The sequence below is a fragment of the Silurus aristotelis genome (assembly GCF_946808225.1).
Source record: "Silurus aristotelis genome assembly, chromosome: 15".
In the NCBI taxonomy this organism is placed as follows: domain Eukaryota; kingdom Metazoa; phylum Chordata; class Actinopteri; order Siluriformes; family Siluridae; genus Silurus; species Silurus aristotelis.
Window position 1 is genome coordinate 19,425,661 of NC_139588.1, and position 15,363 is coordinate 19,441,023.

A 15,363-nucleotide genomic window follows, 5' to 3' on the forward strand; every position below is an offset into this window, starting at 1 on the left:
GTGCAAATGGTGCTATTCTGATCATTTGCGTTACCACGTCTGCGATCTAATCACATCTAATCGCAAGTTAGAACAAAGAGCTAACGTGAAATTCTGCGTGAAACCAGGCAAATCATTTGACATGCTGCAATCAGTCGTTCGAGGTGTTTTGAGTGGCGCCCGCGCTTCATGAGTGGAAGAACATAGTCGGAAGACGACAGGAGATCGGGAAGACCTTCGACGTGCTCAACCCCCGAAAATGACGAAAGCTTTCGGCAACTTGTGCATGATGATCGTCGGAGAACAATCCGTATGATCTAACTTCCGCATCCACCCCATTTCCCAGAAGATAAAGGTCGGCATATTTACACCATCTCCGTGATCCAGTGCAAATCGCAGAAGATTAGAAAAGAAGACTTCCAGAACACATTCCAGATGTTCCAGGAACTTTGGAAACGCTGTATTGCGGTGCATGTAGACCATTTTGAAGGTGATGGTGTGTAGATAAATAAAGTGCAGTGGAGATCTTGGTACAAATGTTACCGTGAAAGTCCCAGAATGCATTGCGGATATCCGAAAGCGTTTGTGTTGAGTTACCGAGACCTGATCAGTTGAGAATTTCTACGAGAAGATGAGTATGATGGTATTTGATAGAGATATTAACATGAAACCTATGAATGCTGATCATCTTAGTGACATGCAAAGGCTGGACAGACTGAAGGAATAAAGCTCTGCTGCAATAAAAACACTGAGAAAAAAAAAATACTCTGAGGGATTTTCTCACCCCAGTGTTTTCAGAGGTGTGCGATGTGAAGATCACGTGTCTCTCTGATATACGACGGCCTCTTCAAAGCCGCGAGCCTGAGAAGCAGCGTTCTAAAGCGAGATAAGCGGTGGATTTACTGCCCCACTCCGTTCCCATGTGCGTCTACGGTCTGCACCCGCCGTCTGCCCTAATCCCTATTCACTTGGAAATGCTGATACTTGTCCCTTTTAGGAATGTAAGGACAGAGTTTAATGGCGTGACAGTGATTTACTCGTGTAAAACTGTCCAGTGGAAAGGGAGTGGATTAGAGGGGCACAGAGAGCCATTTTGGGAAGAAGTGACCTCTCTTGTTCTCAGTTAACGCTTTGAAGGCTGCGAGTTTTGAAGTCAGAGGTTCACACACACACACACACACACACACACACACAAACACACCAAAAATTGGCTGCGGTCTGCAAGTGCGTCAGCTTGAAGTTCACTCTTGGTTTCTTGTTTTCATCTAAGAGAAGGTTGTAGGCATTGTAATGCCTCCTGACAGAAAATATCACATATTTCAATACATGAAACGTTTATTTATGGCATTTGGCAGATGCTCCTATCGAGAGCGACTCACAATTATCACATTTGTATACCTGAGCAGTTGAGGGTCAAGACCCATCATTGGCAGCTTAGCAGTGCTATGATTTTATAGACTTTTTATACTACGATTTGATCCATTTTTATCCACTTTATACACTGATTTATCTCAGATGTGGAAAACATGTGAAGCCTTTTAGCACATGCCAATTATGATTTCAAACTGCATTTTGCGAATTCAATCAAACCCACGTGAACTTGGGAAAAATATGCGATCGCACGGGGAAATAAATGCCTGAGCATAAAAATAAAAAGGGATGTAGATAGATTTTTGGAAACACCTAGTGCTTTAGGGTTTTTGAAAGACACATGCATGTTATATTTGTTCATATTTAAAGTAGACAGTTAAAAAATTGAAAAATCCTCCCTTAGCAAAACAGCTTTACATTTTCTTAGCTTCTCGTTCAGAGGGACATTATATCGGTAGGATAATGCTGAGGATGGAGCCGCCAGGAAGCAGGAAAAGAGGAAGACCAAGGAGGAGATGTATGGATGTGGTGAAGGAAGACATGCAGGTGGTTGGTTTGAAAGAGGCAGATGTAGAGGACAGAGGGGTATGAGGACGGATGATCCGCTGTGGCGAACCCTAATGGGAGAAGCCGAAAGAAGAAAAAGACAGTTCATTTCTCCAAACATTCAGCTACTTTGCCGTGTTGCTCTTGTGAAACTTGCCAAAGGTGTTATTTATTAGATTTCTGATCCGGTTCATCCCAGAGCAGTTAAATAGGATTTAGGTGCTGTGAATGGGCAGGTTATTTTATAAAATATATCTCTCTACATGACTGTTTATGGAATTGAAGTTATGTTGGTTCAGTTTTCCTTTCACCTGGAATAAATCTCCAACTTTCCCTGCTCCAAAACAACCCCACACTTGGACTCATTTGTCCATAGCACTTCACAGTCTAATTCTGGTGGTCCAATTTGACTGGATATTCTTCTCACTCAGGGCGGTTTCTCAACAACGGCCTGTGGATCCATGAAATTACAGAACAAGAACAGGAACTCTTTGGATTTGGACTTTAGTTAATGTCAACAGTCTGCTACACTGACTCAGGACTACATTTTGCATCTGATCACCATCACTGCACCTCAACATCGTGTATCTGTAATAAATGGACATTCGGTGCAACCCAGATGAGGATGTGGTTCCCTCTTGAGTCTGGTTCCTCTCAAGGTTTCTTCCTTATGGCATCTCGAGGAGTTTTTCCTCACCAAAGTCGCCACCAGTTCACTCATCAGGGACAAACTTACACTTATAAAGAACATCATATTAATTTTATCACTACATTATCTGTGTAAAGCTGCTTTGAGACAATGTTCATTGTTAAAAATGAATTGAACAGAATTTGATTACTTTCCAGTAACACCATTTCCCAAAGTGTTATACAACAGCAATTTGCCAATGATTACTTGAGGAATATAATTATTTTGTCAAGTCAAGTCAAGTCACGTTTCTGTCTATGGCGCTTTTCACAACAGACATTGTCTCAAAGCAGCTTTACAGAAATCAACAGTCAAGGTGAATGGTGTGCATTTATCCCTGATGAGCAGCCGTGGTGACTGTGACCAGGAAAAACTCCCTTAGATGTTATGAGGAAGAAACCTTGAGAGGAACCAGACTCAAAAGGGAAACCCATCCTCATTTGGGTGACATCAAGAGTTTGATCATAAATCTTTCAACAATACAGAACACTGGAGAGTGAGAACAAACATGAGTACAGGAGTATAAGATTATAAGTAAATGTTCTTTCTACAGTCTTTGGTATAAAAGTAGGAGCTACTGAGCTCAACATTTGTGATCATCACAGATCCAGCAAGGCAGATTTTGTATCAATTTATTAAGGAGTTGTAGTTATAAAGCCTGCAAAACGAGTGTCTTTATTTCACTCTAAATTGACAAGACAAAAAATTCACAGCTTGTTATGTTAGAAAGGAACTTGTGAAAGTGTTCGGAAAACATAAAACTGTTGCTATGAAGGTCTGACACTGGAGACTCCTACCACAATAAATGCAAAATATTAACACAATTTTTCTTCTTCTTTAATTTGTTACATCTAATATTAGAGAATCATCACCGTTTGATCAACACGAATTGATCCTTTAACAAAAACGTGTTGTTTCTTGTATTAACTTGTTATTGTGTTCACTCAGTCTGAACTGCACAAAAGCAAGAAAGTGTTTCACTTCAGAGAAAAACTCGACATTCCAAAGTGCCACACAGAGCTTCATCTGTTTGTTCAGCCTTTTGATGGTTTCTTCTATTCTTTTTTAATGCGTTACTATAAAACCACACTGAAGCCCTTTATTTCTTTCGCCAAATAGTTTCTGGAACTCGGGTTGTGTTTCAACAAACAAGTCTGTCCTCCGGTTTGCGGGTGAAAGAAAGGATGAGGACGAGGGCAAATAAAAAGGATTGAATTTTAATCGGTGACATCTGTTTTTTTTTTTTTTTTTTCATTTTTGCATAGAAAAAAAAAACGGTTACATATTAAGAGAGCAGGATGGGGATAAAATAAAAAAAAAGACATACAGTAGTGTGGTTTACTGGCAAATGCCACATACAACACCAACAAACAGTGAGAGCTGTAGCGCCAAAAATATGGTGGAGAGAATCCCGTCTCTCTCTTTTTAGGCAGTAGTGACCGAAGTGCATCATCATAACAATATACAGCTCCAGTATAAACTCTAGTTACACTCTTAGACATGTACATATTTACAGACTGAGTGGTTAATTCCTCACACACACTCTCATTCACACCTCCATTGTTCTGTGATTATCTGAAAAAAACCTTTGGCTTACTGTTGTTTTTCTTACAAACAATGAAAAATAATGTTTTGATGCTCGTTCTGATGAATAAAGTCACAGGAAATCTGGTTTGGATGGATTTACGGGCACAATGCCTCCTCGGATATAAAGTGGGCGGAGTTTATTCATGCTAGATGTTTTACTATAACCAATCACGTGGCTGATCATGATTGCACCTCCCACACAGATCCATACATGCAATCCACGTTATGAAATCTATTATAGATATTTTGCATAATATTAATATAAATAGAGAAACTCAGAGCTGAAAACCTGCCTAAAGGAAAGAAATGATAATTAACCTCTTATTAAATTGCTTTAAAAGTGAATTTTTGTACTCATGATAATTATGTGTGTAATACAGAACTGTACCTTCCATATTTATTATATCAGTGATTAAGGTTCTGGTCACTGATTAGAACGTTGGGGGTTTGAGCCCCAAGGATCACCAAGCTGCTACTCTTGGGCCCTTGAGCAGGGCCCTTAACCCTCTGATCTGTATCTGTGCTGTATCATAGCTGATCCTGCGCTTTGAGCCCAGCTTCCTAACATCACTCGGATTGGCAAAGAAAGAATTTCGCTGTACATTTGATAAGTAAACGTGTATGCTATACTGGCGCCTTTCATCCAACCTTTCCTGCCTGTTTACACCAAATATATATCATTTTCAATATTCTGCACTGTTTCCTGGGACTTTATACACAGACATGATATTTCAGTCGGACAGTGGTAGATCAGCAGTCAAAGGGACTGAAAGGTTGTGAGTTCAAATCCCACAAGAACCGCAACTAAGATCTTATTTGCTCATTTGAAATAAAGTGTATTTCTTTCACGCTATTGTGCAGAACGGCATTATCCCTTTATGTGACGTTTGTATGAAAGAAAAGGAAGAAACAAAAAAAGAACTTTTTTCTCCAAAGGGAAATGTCAGGGTGACGATAAGAAAAGAAAAAAAAAACAGCGATCGGCCCATTTCATTGAAAATACAAATCGATCATCCATATGTGTGATGCATACAGAACAGAACGATCCACATCCGTGTTTCCTCCTTGGTTTACTTCAGTGAGAGACGCCCAGCCAGGCACTTGTCGGATTGATTGTGGCTATTAAAAAAGAGCAGCGTTTACAGTTCGTAGTCTCGGCACTTAGAAGGCTCCCACTTCAGTCCCCCACGGCCGATACGGTTTAGCAGAACTGGAGCCGGAGCTGCTCTGCTGTGACGTTGATGATGTGGACGAGCTGGAAATGGACGGGCTGATGGTCGCCGATGATGTCATGCCAGGAGCGAAGAGCGGGAATCCGGCTGGGAACGACAGAGGGAACGTTGCCGAGAGCGAGAGAAGGGACGTGGAGAGCGGCGGTGCTATGCTGCCGGCGTGGGAGAAGGAGGAGCGATGTGGCTCTGAAGAGGAAGACGAGGAGGAATGCGACGGTACGGCGTGCGCTAGAAAGGCTGCGGGTAGCGGGTGAAGAGGGTGAAGCGGGTGTAGGGCCTGAGGGTGGTGTGTGATAGACGAGGTGACGAGCTGAGAGGCACAGCTGCTGAGGTGTGATACAAGACGAACACGCAGAGGGTCACTCGAGTCCAGTCCTTCTACTGAGCTCAGGTAGCGAGCCACTTCAGTCAGACACTCGCGGAAACCGATGCTCATGAAGTCCATGGCCAGGGAATGAAAATCGAAATAACCTGTTGAAAAAAAAAAGAGAAAACGTGGTTAAACTTTCACTCTGACAGTTACGTGATTACTAGATTAGCCTCCTGAACTACAAAAACACCCGCATTGTTCCAATAATCAGCTGATTCCATGCATATAGACGGTTAATGTTTTTTGGTTTGTTCTACCTCATTACATTTTGTTCTTCCCTTTTGCACATTGAAATATATCCGCACTATTTTCCTAAATACCACTTCATCATTATATCTATTATTCTCTTATTTTCTTTTCTCATATTTTATTTTTATAGTACCTTTGATCTAACGCGCACATTTTCAAACAGACGATCGGGTTTACATTTCAGTTGTTTGCTAAATATAACCATGTTTGTGACAAATAGAAATCTTGAAATCTTTATCTACTATCAGTTTTTTATAGATTTTTCAAATCGGTTTGTGGTTTCCTTCCAAAAAACCTGGTAATTGAGACAAGCGAGCAATTCAGGGCTTTAAGATCTTCCTTACTGATGCTCAAAAACCTCCAGACATTTCAATTACGTTGAATTAAACATCGGCTCTCGCGGGGTGTTCAATGTTTAATAATCGACCTGCACACCGATGAACCGACACAGTGTTAATCCGACTCTCACGGCATCGAATACGGATTTGATTCGAATCTTACAGCACTGAACTGAGATGTTGCCGTGTTCAGCTGACTCTTACAATGTTAGTAACAGTCTTGTGCACCGGTTCTGGAGAACTTCTGTAATCTTTCTCTGTATTTATCAGTATTATTAAACTCTAAAATGAATCACCTTCCATTCTGGTAAACCCCTGAGTCATCAGTTTCTGTCCATAAAGCAACACCATGATCAAATCCACACCAGGATGCAGAACATTTATGGGGTTTTTTTTGTTTAAAAATGTATTCTTCAGAGTTCTAACCTTTGGTATTTAGATTTTCTTTAATTGAATTAAAAATTCAAAATTTCCTATTATAATAAATGTATTTAAGAATTGAGCTTATTAAATTATAGGAGTAGAAATAAAGAGAGAAAATGGGATGAGGAATTAACACCTTTAAAATATATATATATATATTTATTAGATCTTTATTTCACTCTGTTACTGTGAATATGTCTTAATATCAATTCTACATATTTTACTTAAATAATGATTCTAAGGTAAATTATATGACTACATCTTTAAATAACTGCACTCACAGCATTTGGCAGACACTCTTATAAAGAGTGACTCACACACTGATCATTGAGTTTTAAGGGCCTTTGCTCAAGGGCCCAGCAGTGGCAGCTTGAAAGTGTTGGAATATCAACTCACAACCTTCTGATCAGAAGTCCAACACCTTATTCTAATGAGCTACCACTTTCCTAGTTGGACACCTGATTTCCAGCTATATGTAGTTGTTCTCCAAACTGTTTCCACAAAGTTGGATGCACACAAATGTATATGTCTGGATGTAGTGGCATACAATTTTCCCTTCAATTGGGTTGGAGTGGAAGATCTTGAGTTGCCCGCAATAGAGCTCTTATAGAACCTTATTGAACAACTTTAACCCTACCAACCCCCTTGTGTCTGAATAATCTCAAATCTCCATGAGCACCCTCCAACATCTAGTGGAACATCTGTTCAGAAGAGTGGAGGTTATATTTGCTGTTACATTATAACAGCAAATGGGGACTAAAAATGAAATGTGATGTTTAGAAAAGCTCATATTATAGTCAGTGTGTCCACATACTTTTGGCAATATAGTGTATATCAGATATGAAATCATTAAATCACTAGATTTTAATTTTTTTTCAGTTTTCAGTGGACTGATTTATTCTTTAATCGTAAATTTTTTTGAAAAATATGATAGAATCATTAAATAAAATGATTATCATTACTATGGCATAACACATGGGTTAAATGCTAAACGCCTTCACAAATGGCTCTTCAGTTAGTTGAAAATGAAGCCTCAGCTCATGCATGGAGATGAACCCCTGTGCGCTGAACACTCTGACTGTTTGTGTGTTTGTTTTGTCTCCCCAGTGAAGCGGGTTTACACTTGCTGTAAAGCACAAACACACCCCCAGCGGTGGGGTTCGTGAATACGTCCTGCTCGCCTCCCACTGGTTTATCAAAGCAAACACAAGCCCGGGGTCAAGTGATGCTTTTGTCCTGCCTGCGCTTTCCCACGGGCTCAATCCGGCCATTAGCGTCAACTTCCACTCCTTTAATCTGAGCCGAAAAGGAGACGAGCGCTCATGTTTCAAAACACACACACACACACACACACACACACACACACACACACACACACACACACACACACACACACACACACACACCGAGAGAGAGAGAGAGAAAAGAGAGAGACAGAAAAAAAGAAGGGAAGTCAATTATTTACCTTTTCCACCTGTAGCCTGAAGCATCTTTAGATGATCTACAGTCATCTGCAATATTTCAGCCTTCTCTAATTTAGCAGAGCCCTAAAAATAAAAAAAATAAATAAACAAATGCGATTATTCTTTCGACATGAAACACACATCACATCTATTCGCTTCGTTTACACTCACCTGCTTCTCGAAAGCAGTAGGCACCAGGCGACGCAACTCCGACAAACTGTTATTGATCCGGTCTCTCCGTCGCTTCTCGATGATCTGCAATAATATATCAGCGGTTTATTGTAAACATTTTACTTATTCTGTATATTTCTTTCCTTCGAACGTTCATGCCGATGCTGTGTTGCTCACCCCTCTGCGTTTTTTCCGGGCCATGACCTGCGAGGTGGTGGTGGTGGGCGAAGCACATCTCAGAAAAGAGCTGCTGCTTTGGCTGTAATGAGAGACATGGAAATGGGTTCGAATGACAATCATATCGCTGTTTTTGGATATCAGCATCCTGAAATGTTTAATGTTCACGAGTGCAAATGTTTTTGATTCTACGATGTTCTCGTATATTATGCAAGGCAGCTCCTGAACCCAATTCTATTAATTATTATTGATCATTAAAAGTGTAATGAAATTCAAAGTAACTTTATAAGTTACTAAAGCAGGTTTATTTGTCACATTTTTTTTTATCTCATATTCCAGGAAATTAGGAATTAGGAAGCTGGGGGTCAAAGCCCTTGGAGCACAGAGGGTTAAGGGTCTTGCTCAAAGTCCCAAGAGTGGCGATAATAGGGCTTGAACCCCCAACCTTCCAATCAGTAACCACTGAACTACCATCTCTTCCTAAACACAGCACAATAGAACTAACATTTATAGTGTTAAATTACATTTATGTTTTATATTAACACATTTACATCACACTGCATTTCATTGGCTCTACACTTGTACTCTGCACAGTCACAATAAAGCTTCATTTAATTTACATTAGTTCAGCCTTACAGTGTTACATTATCACCCGTAGTGTTCATCTACAAGTGTTGGAGTGTTTAACCTTCGAATTAATTCTCAGGTTGTGAAAACCTACAATTGAATTGACTCTTGATTCCGAACAACACTTACAATATTAATTTAATTCGCACAGCATTAATTCGACTCTGGTTTAAAAGTGTTGACACCCTTATGTTATGATTTGAGCTCGATAATGTCAAACGATATTTCTTCTAAATACTATAGACACTTTTAGCATTATATATTTTGTATAGTGTAAATTTTAATGTGAAATGCCACAATAAAATACCGTTTACAATCAATGTATTGTGATGCATAATGTGTTTCATAAAGCATTTCATTGCATGTGGTACGCTGTATGTGTGTATGTGACAAATTAAATGAGATTCGATTTGATTGATTTGATTTGACACTTTGATGCCTTTAGAATTGCATTTTAATTTGAATAATTACAAGATGCTTGCAAGAAAATTTATCTTTTGAATGGCAAATTGCTATTATTTTTAGCATTATAGATTTTCTATAGTATGAATTGCAATGTAAAATGCCACAATAAAATACACTGCTAAACGTTTACAATCAATGTATTATGATGCATAATGTGTTTCATAGAAAAGCCTTAGAGAATCGGGACAATTTCCCACAATTTCCAGCCCTTGTCCACAAACATACAAAAAAAATTCCTAACTTTTTATTATTTTTTTTTTTTTATAGATTATAAGCAGAGGAATAGAGGAATGATGTCATGTAAAGGATTGTGTAAACTGTTGCAAAATAATACTTTTTCAAAAATCTTGTATATGAAACTATGCAAAAGTATATGAAAAGTATATATATATATATATATATATATATATATATATATATATATATATATATATATATATATATATATATATATAAATTTTTTTTTTTTCATATACTTTTGCATTTTTTTTTTTGCATAGTTTATCATTCAAGATTTATATATATTTAAAGTATACTTTGTATATAAATACTGTACTTACGCGGGGTAATTATTCTCACTGCCCACGTCAATGGTCTCGTCCATGTCACTGTCGGACGTGGTGTCCTCGCAGGGACGCTTCATGTCGGCGCGAGCTTCGGTCTTCCAAGTGCGGATTCGAAGCGCGAGCGTTGTGCGCACAGCTGGTTTCGTGGCGCGCGCGCGCCTCTTTCTCAATTCTTCTCCCCTGTCTCTCTCGCTCTCGCGCGCGCCTCCGAGCTTCTTTTTCCCACGGAGCGCTCGAGCCTCGGGGCGCTTTCCTGACACGCCCACATCCCTTACTGGACACGCCCCCTATCCCGCTTTTAGGACACGCCCACATCATAAGAGCAGCAGAGAACAAAGAGTCAAGTATCAAGATTCAGGATACCCTGATGGACACCAAGCCGTGTTCCGAGGCCCTGTCTCTGCTATACATCAGCAATAAACTAAACAGAACGTGCAAGTAATGGGCATTAATACCAGTGATGAGTCGTGCATTTCACACCTTGGTCTTCAATGGTGTATCTGATTCGGTCCACCTCATCCTGATGATGCCACGGTTATTATACAAACCATCAATATTATTTAGAAATCTCATGCAGTGAGATGCAGGCATTATTTAAGCAATAAACCCAAAAAAACCCCACAGAACTCATCTCTATTAGAAGCATCAATATCAACTTTAGAAACTCCTGGTTTTCTGTGCATATTTGTGCACTTTTTTTCATGCATTACAGTTTCCTATGGGATTTGAAATGATGGCACATTGTCTTTTTTTTGTGCAAGTTCTACAGGAAAGAAAACACAAAAGTATAAATGGTTCATTATGCCCTTTTCTTACAATGTCTAAAAAAACAGCTATTTAATCCACAGTAATATATTTAAGTTTGGCTGATGTGGTTTGAGAGCTCTGACTTGTGCACTCTCTGACCATCCAATCAAAGGAGGTGAAAATGGCGACATTATTGTAGATCTGCTGCATGAAGATACAGGCACTTGCACTGTAGATTGTGAAGGATTTCTTAGACCCTGGCAACACATGATGTGACGGCTGAAATATGATTGGATCGAAACTAATACAAACATACAATATTGGAAGCGGTGCAACCAAAAGAAAAGTTATAAAATGAAGAAAGCAGACTACTGGAAATATTTTTATACATATTCACGGAAAAAATATATTAAAACGTAAGTATCATTGATTCTAGTGTTTAGGACAGTGTGAAGACGGAAGATTATGCGCAACATAGGACACATCACAGACATCTCCATAATTTATACACTTCATTTCCCGATATCAATCAACGATCGCGAAGTTTTTCGTTATATGAAATAAATGAAATGGAAATATGAATGTGGCTGAGAAAATTGCTCTAAAATGTAATTAACACATGTGTAACACATGCATCTCTTTACTCAAAATTTATATTTTGCACACATTGATGTGTGCAAAATATTGATTATATTGATTATACAATATTGATTATTGTGTCTACCTTTTTTTTTTTTTTGCAATGCATTTCGCACACGCATAATCTGTTGTGTCTTTTTTGGAGGAAAATTTGTGGAGGAACAACAAGCCTTTTCATTTGATGTCTGAGAACTTTTGCAAAAATGCATTGAAAATGCTTAATTATTACCATCCAGTGCACCACATTATAGAGCTACAATACACACTTAAACAACTACTTTTAAGAAAATATTTCTTTTTTTTTATTACAGTATTTAATAATAATAAAAGGTTTTCACAATTGGCCATTGAAACTCAATGTGGAAAATGTGCATCAGTATAGAATAATAATTAAAAAATAAAAATAAATTCTTTATGCCAAGTTTAGTTATAATACCCCATATTGTCATTCTTCCCAGGCAGAGCAAAGTCACTTTGATTTAAGTGTAAAAGTAAAAAAAAAAAAAAGAGAAACTTTCTTAGTTTTAGTAATTCTGGGTAAAACTTTATATATTTTGATCACTTTTTGATCAAAATATGAAATACTTATCACAATCAAACCTTCTACATAGGATTAAAATAAACATCAGTTGAAAAACAAAACAAGTCTGGCATAATCCCTCTTTTTTTGTGCTTTAGTGAATAAATGAACAAACAATGCTCACAAATTAACACACGTACCCACAGAAGCACATACTGGAGACTCCAGCTCAATAAGCGGTTTCCTGGGTTAACAGGACATTGTCTGGGGGCACACACACTCCCTCCTTTCTACACACACACACACACACACACACACACACACGCGCACACACGCACACACGCACGCACACACGCACACACACACACACACACACACGCACACACACACACACACACACACACACACACACACACACACACACACACACACACACACACACACACACACTCTTCTGTCATGTGCCTTCGTCCTGGTGGAGTGTAACACACTCTCCCAGGCATCCTGCCAGTGTAACAGGCTCTGTTCCCACAGCTCGGTGCAACATTGAAACCCAATCACCATGTGAGAGAAGTCACAGCGAGGGCCGTCAGGGGCCGCCGGGATCTCGCTGCCAGCCGTGAGGCGCCCGCTCGCCACCGTATTCTCCGCACTGTTTGTGTTTGCTCTATGCCCAATTGAACCAACATGACATAAAACCAGGGAAATGCCCAGCTACCATTGTGAACTGGGGCAGCATTTGACCTTTCTCACGTTAATTTTTCACAGCTTAGTGGTTTGGATTGTTTCAGAGAAAGTACCTAATTGTATATAAAAGGGATAGGCAACGTATTTAATTTTCACTTGGACAAAAACATCTCTTTATATGACAATTTTCGGTATATTTAAGTACGGCAAAATTAACACGATTAAAACAACTTTTTAGAAGAAATAAAACGCTTCAAGCAAGTTCGCCAGTACACGCTTTCACTTCGGTTTTAGATGACAAAAGCACATTCGAACGCATATCACTGATTCATTACAAAGAGAAACAAAATGACCAATGCCAAAATTGTCATTATTGCTATAAAATGAACCAACCATTTTTTCCATTACGAGACAAAAACACAGCCAACATAGAGAACACTGGGCATGTGAAGTGTGCAGTGTGACAGTTATAGGATTTGTCTGCAAAAGCAAGTTTTCAACACAAAAAGGTCTCCAACGGATTTGGCTGCCACAGCCCCCTCAATCAGCTGCCTGGTCTGAAAAGAATGATGTTTCAGCTAAACAGGCTCCAGCAAGTACCATGGACAATAATTCTGCCATGCTCCATACAGTAACTGCCAGGGGTCCACTATTTATGCCCAGATTTACACTTGGCATTTCAGAATAGAGAGACTATTATTTAGTAATTCAGTTGCCTGGAAAGGTTTATGCTTTGGCTACCGTATGGTCAGAAACAAAAACTCTGAAGATGCATGATGGAATAAAACAATCTGGATGCTGGAAATCTATCTTATATATAGTACATTTATATATGGTAGCTAGCAATGTACATTATTTTTCTATAACAGACAATACTATCCTGAAATTTTAAATTATACATATAAATTAAACAGTATTTCTATTTTTTTTTTTTTTTTAAACATGCTATACATGTATTTATACTACAAATGTAATGCTGGGAATCATCTATTAATTAAATGTATTTTTGTCATCGATTAGATTATAGCAGCTATAAACAGTCATTCACTCTGTCTTGAAGCTACACAGTGTAAAATCCTCTTTTGACTTTCCTGTGGTGGAAAACTTGAAAACACTGGCACTAAAAAACTACTTTAAAGAAGTTGCCCAGCAGAAAAGTTTTCCATGTCAGCAATGTTCTGATTTTTATGCGGCTTAGTTCATGTACAGCGTTCATCATACAAGCCTGTGTGAATGGGTGACTATGCAAAAAAAAAAAAGCTGCTTTTATAAAAAAATTTTATTGTATTTTTATATTATTTTATTTTAATCAACATGTTGGAACACACAAGCATGCAACAGAAGTAAAAGAATAAAAAAAAAAAAAGGAAGATTTTTTGTTTGTTTCTTTATATTATGATTTTTTTCAAGCGGAACACAAAAAGGTTAATTTATTATTATTATTATTATTATTATTATTATTATTATTATTATTATTATTATTATTAACAATAACAGCATTAATTTTTTTTATAAATATTGGGGCAATAATAATAATAATAATATTAATAATAATAATAATAATATTAATAATAATAATAATATTAATAATAATGGGGAGTGGTGGCTCCAGCGGTTAAGGCGCTGGGTTGCCGATCGGAAGGTCTGGGGTTCCAGCCCCGGTATCGCCAAGCTGCCACTCTTGGGCCCTTGAGCAAGGCCCTTAACCCTCTATGCTCCGGGGGTCCCTTACGAGGGGAATATCAAGGTCCGTGACATCGGAGTGACGTGGGGCCGCCTTACCGTGGGCTCACCACCTGCAGGAGGGACTGTAAGGGACGGTGCTGTGAGGATTGGGCAGCAGTCGAAGGCGGGGGCCTGCTTAGACTGCTGCCCCCGCGACCCGAATTACAGGTAAGCGGGAGTGAATGAATGAATGAATGAATGATAATAATAATAACCTTTTGCCACTTTTTTTTGGATATCTCAATGAATGCAGACTCACTGGAGAGCTTATTGCTTCTTGCTTCTTTCCATTCTGTCATCACTGTGACCAGGTGAAGCTTTATAGTGAGATTTTATGGGTCCAGCTTGACCCCATGCCCCTGGCTCTCTGCCCGTCATCCTGTCAGCAGCCTCTCATAGCACAGCTCTCTTCCAGGTGTGTGTGAACTCACCAGCTAATTAAAGTAGCTTTACGCACCCCGGAGTTTCCCTCATTTTCCCTTGCTGATGGAGGTGTCCCACGGTAAGTCCATTTATTTATTTATTTTACGATGTATGAGGCTATGAATTAAGTACAGTGATGCTACAGAACTTGTAGTATCAAATTGTAATGTGAGAGGACTTCAATGGACTTGAGTCCATTTTGTTTGAAACAGTTTTCAGCCCTTAATACTTGCTGTACATTAAAGTTAGATTTGGAGGTTTATTTTAAATAGGAAAAACTACACTAACATCAATAATAATAATAATAATAATAATAATAATAATAATAATAATAATAATAATAATAATAATAATAAATTATAAGAAATAA

At 38.6% G+C, this 15,363-nt stretch overlaps 1 protein-coding gene across 2 annotated transcripts; it reads right to left on the reverse strand.

Moving 5' to 3' along the window:
• Nucleotides 1-3,785: 3,785 nt before the first annotated feature.
• On the reverse strand, nt 3,786-12,420 carry hey2 (hes-related family bHLH transcription factor with YRPW motif 2). 2 transcript variants are annotated; one of them, XM_083561807.1, is made up of 6 exons: nt 10,247-10,476; nt 8,595-8,676; nt 8,418-8,501; nt 8,249-8,330; nt 4,789-5,874; nt 3,786-4,711 (listed from the first exon to the last, which is right to left on the reverse strand). In XM_083561807.1, the coding sequence occupies exons 1-5, from the start codon at nt 10,327-10,329 to the stop codon at nt 5,333-5,335; spliced, it is 873 nt and encodes a 290-aa protein (XP_083417933.1). In that variant the 5' UTR covers nt 10,330-10,476; the 3' UTR covers nt 3,786-4,711; nt 4,789-5,332. The 2 variants fall into 2 exon arrangements, with proteins under 2 accessions (XP_083417933.1, XP_083417932.1); XM_083561806.1 differs by having other exon boundaries at nt 3,786-5,874; nt 10,247-12,420.
• Between the last annotated feature and the right edge of the window lie 2,943 nt (nt 12,421-15,363).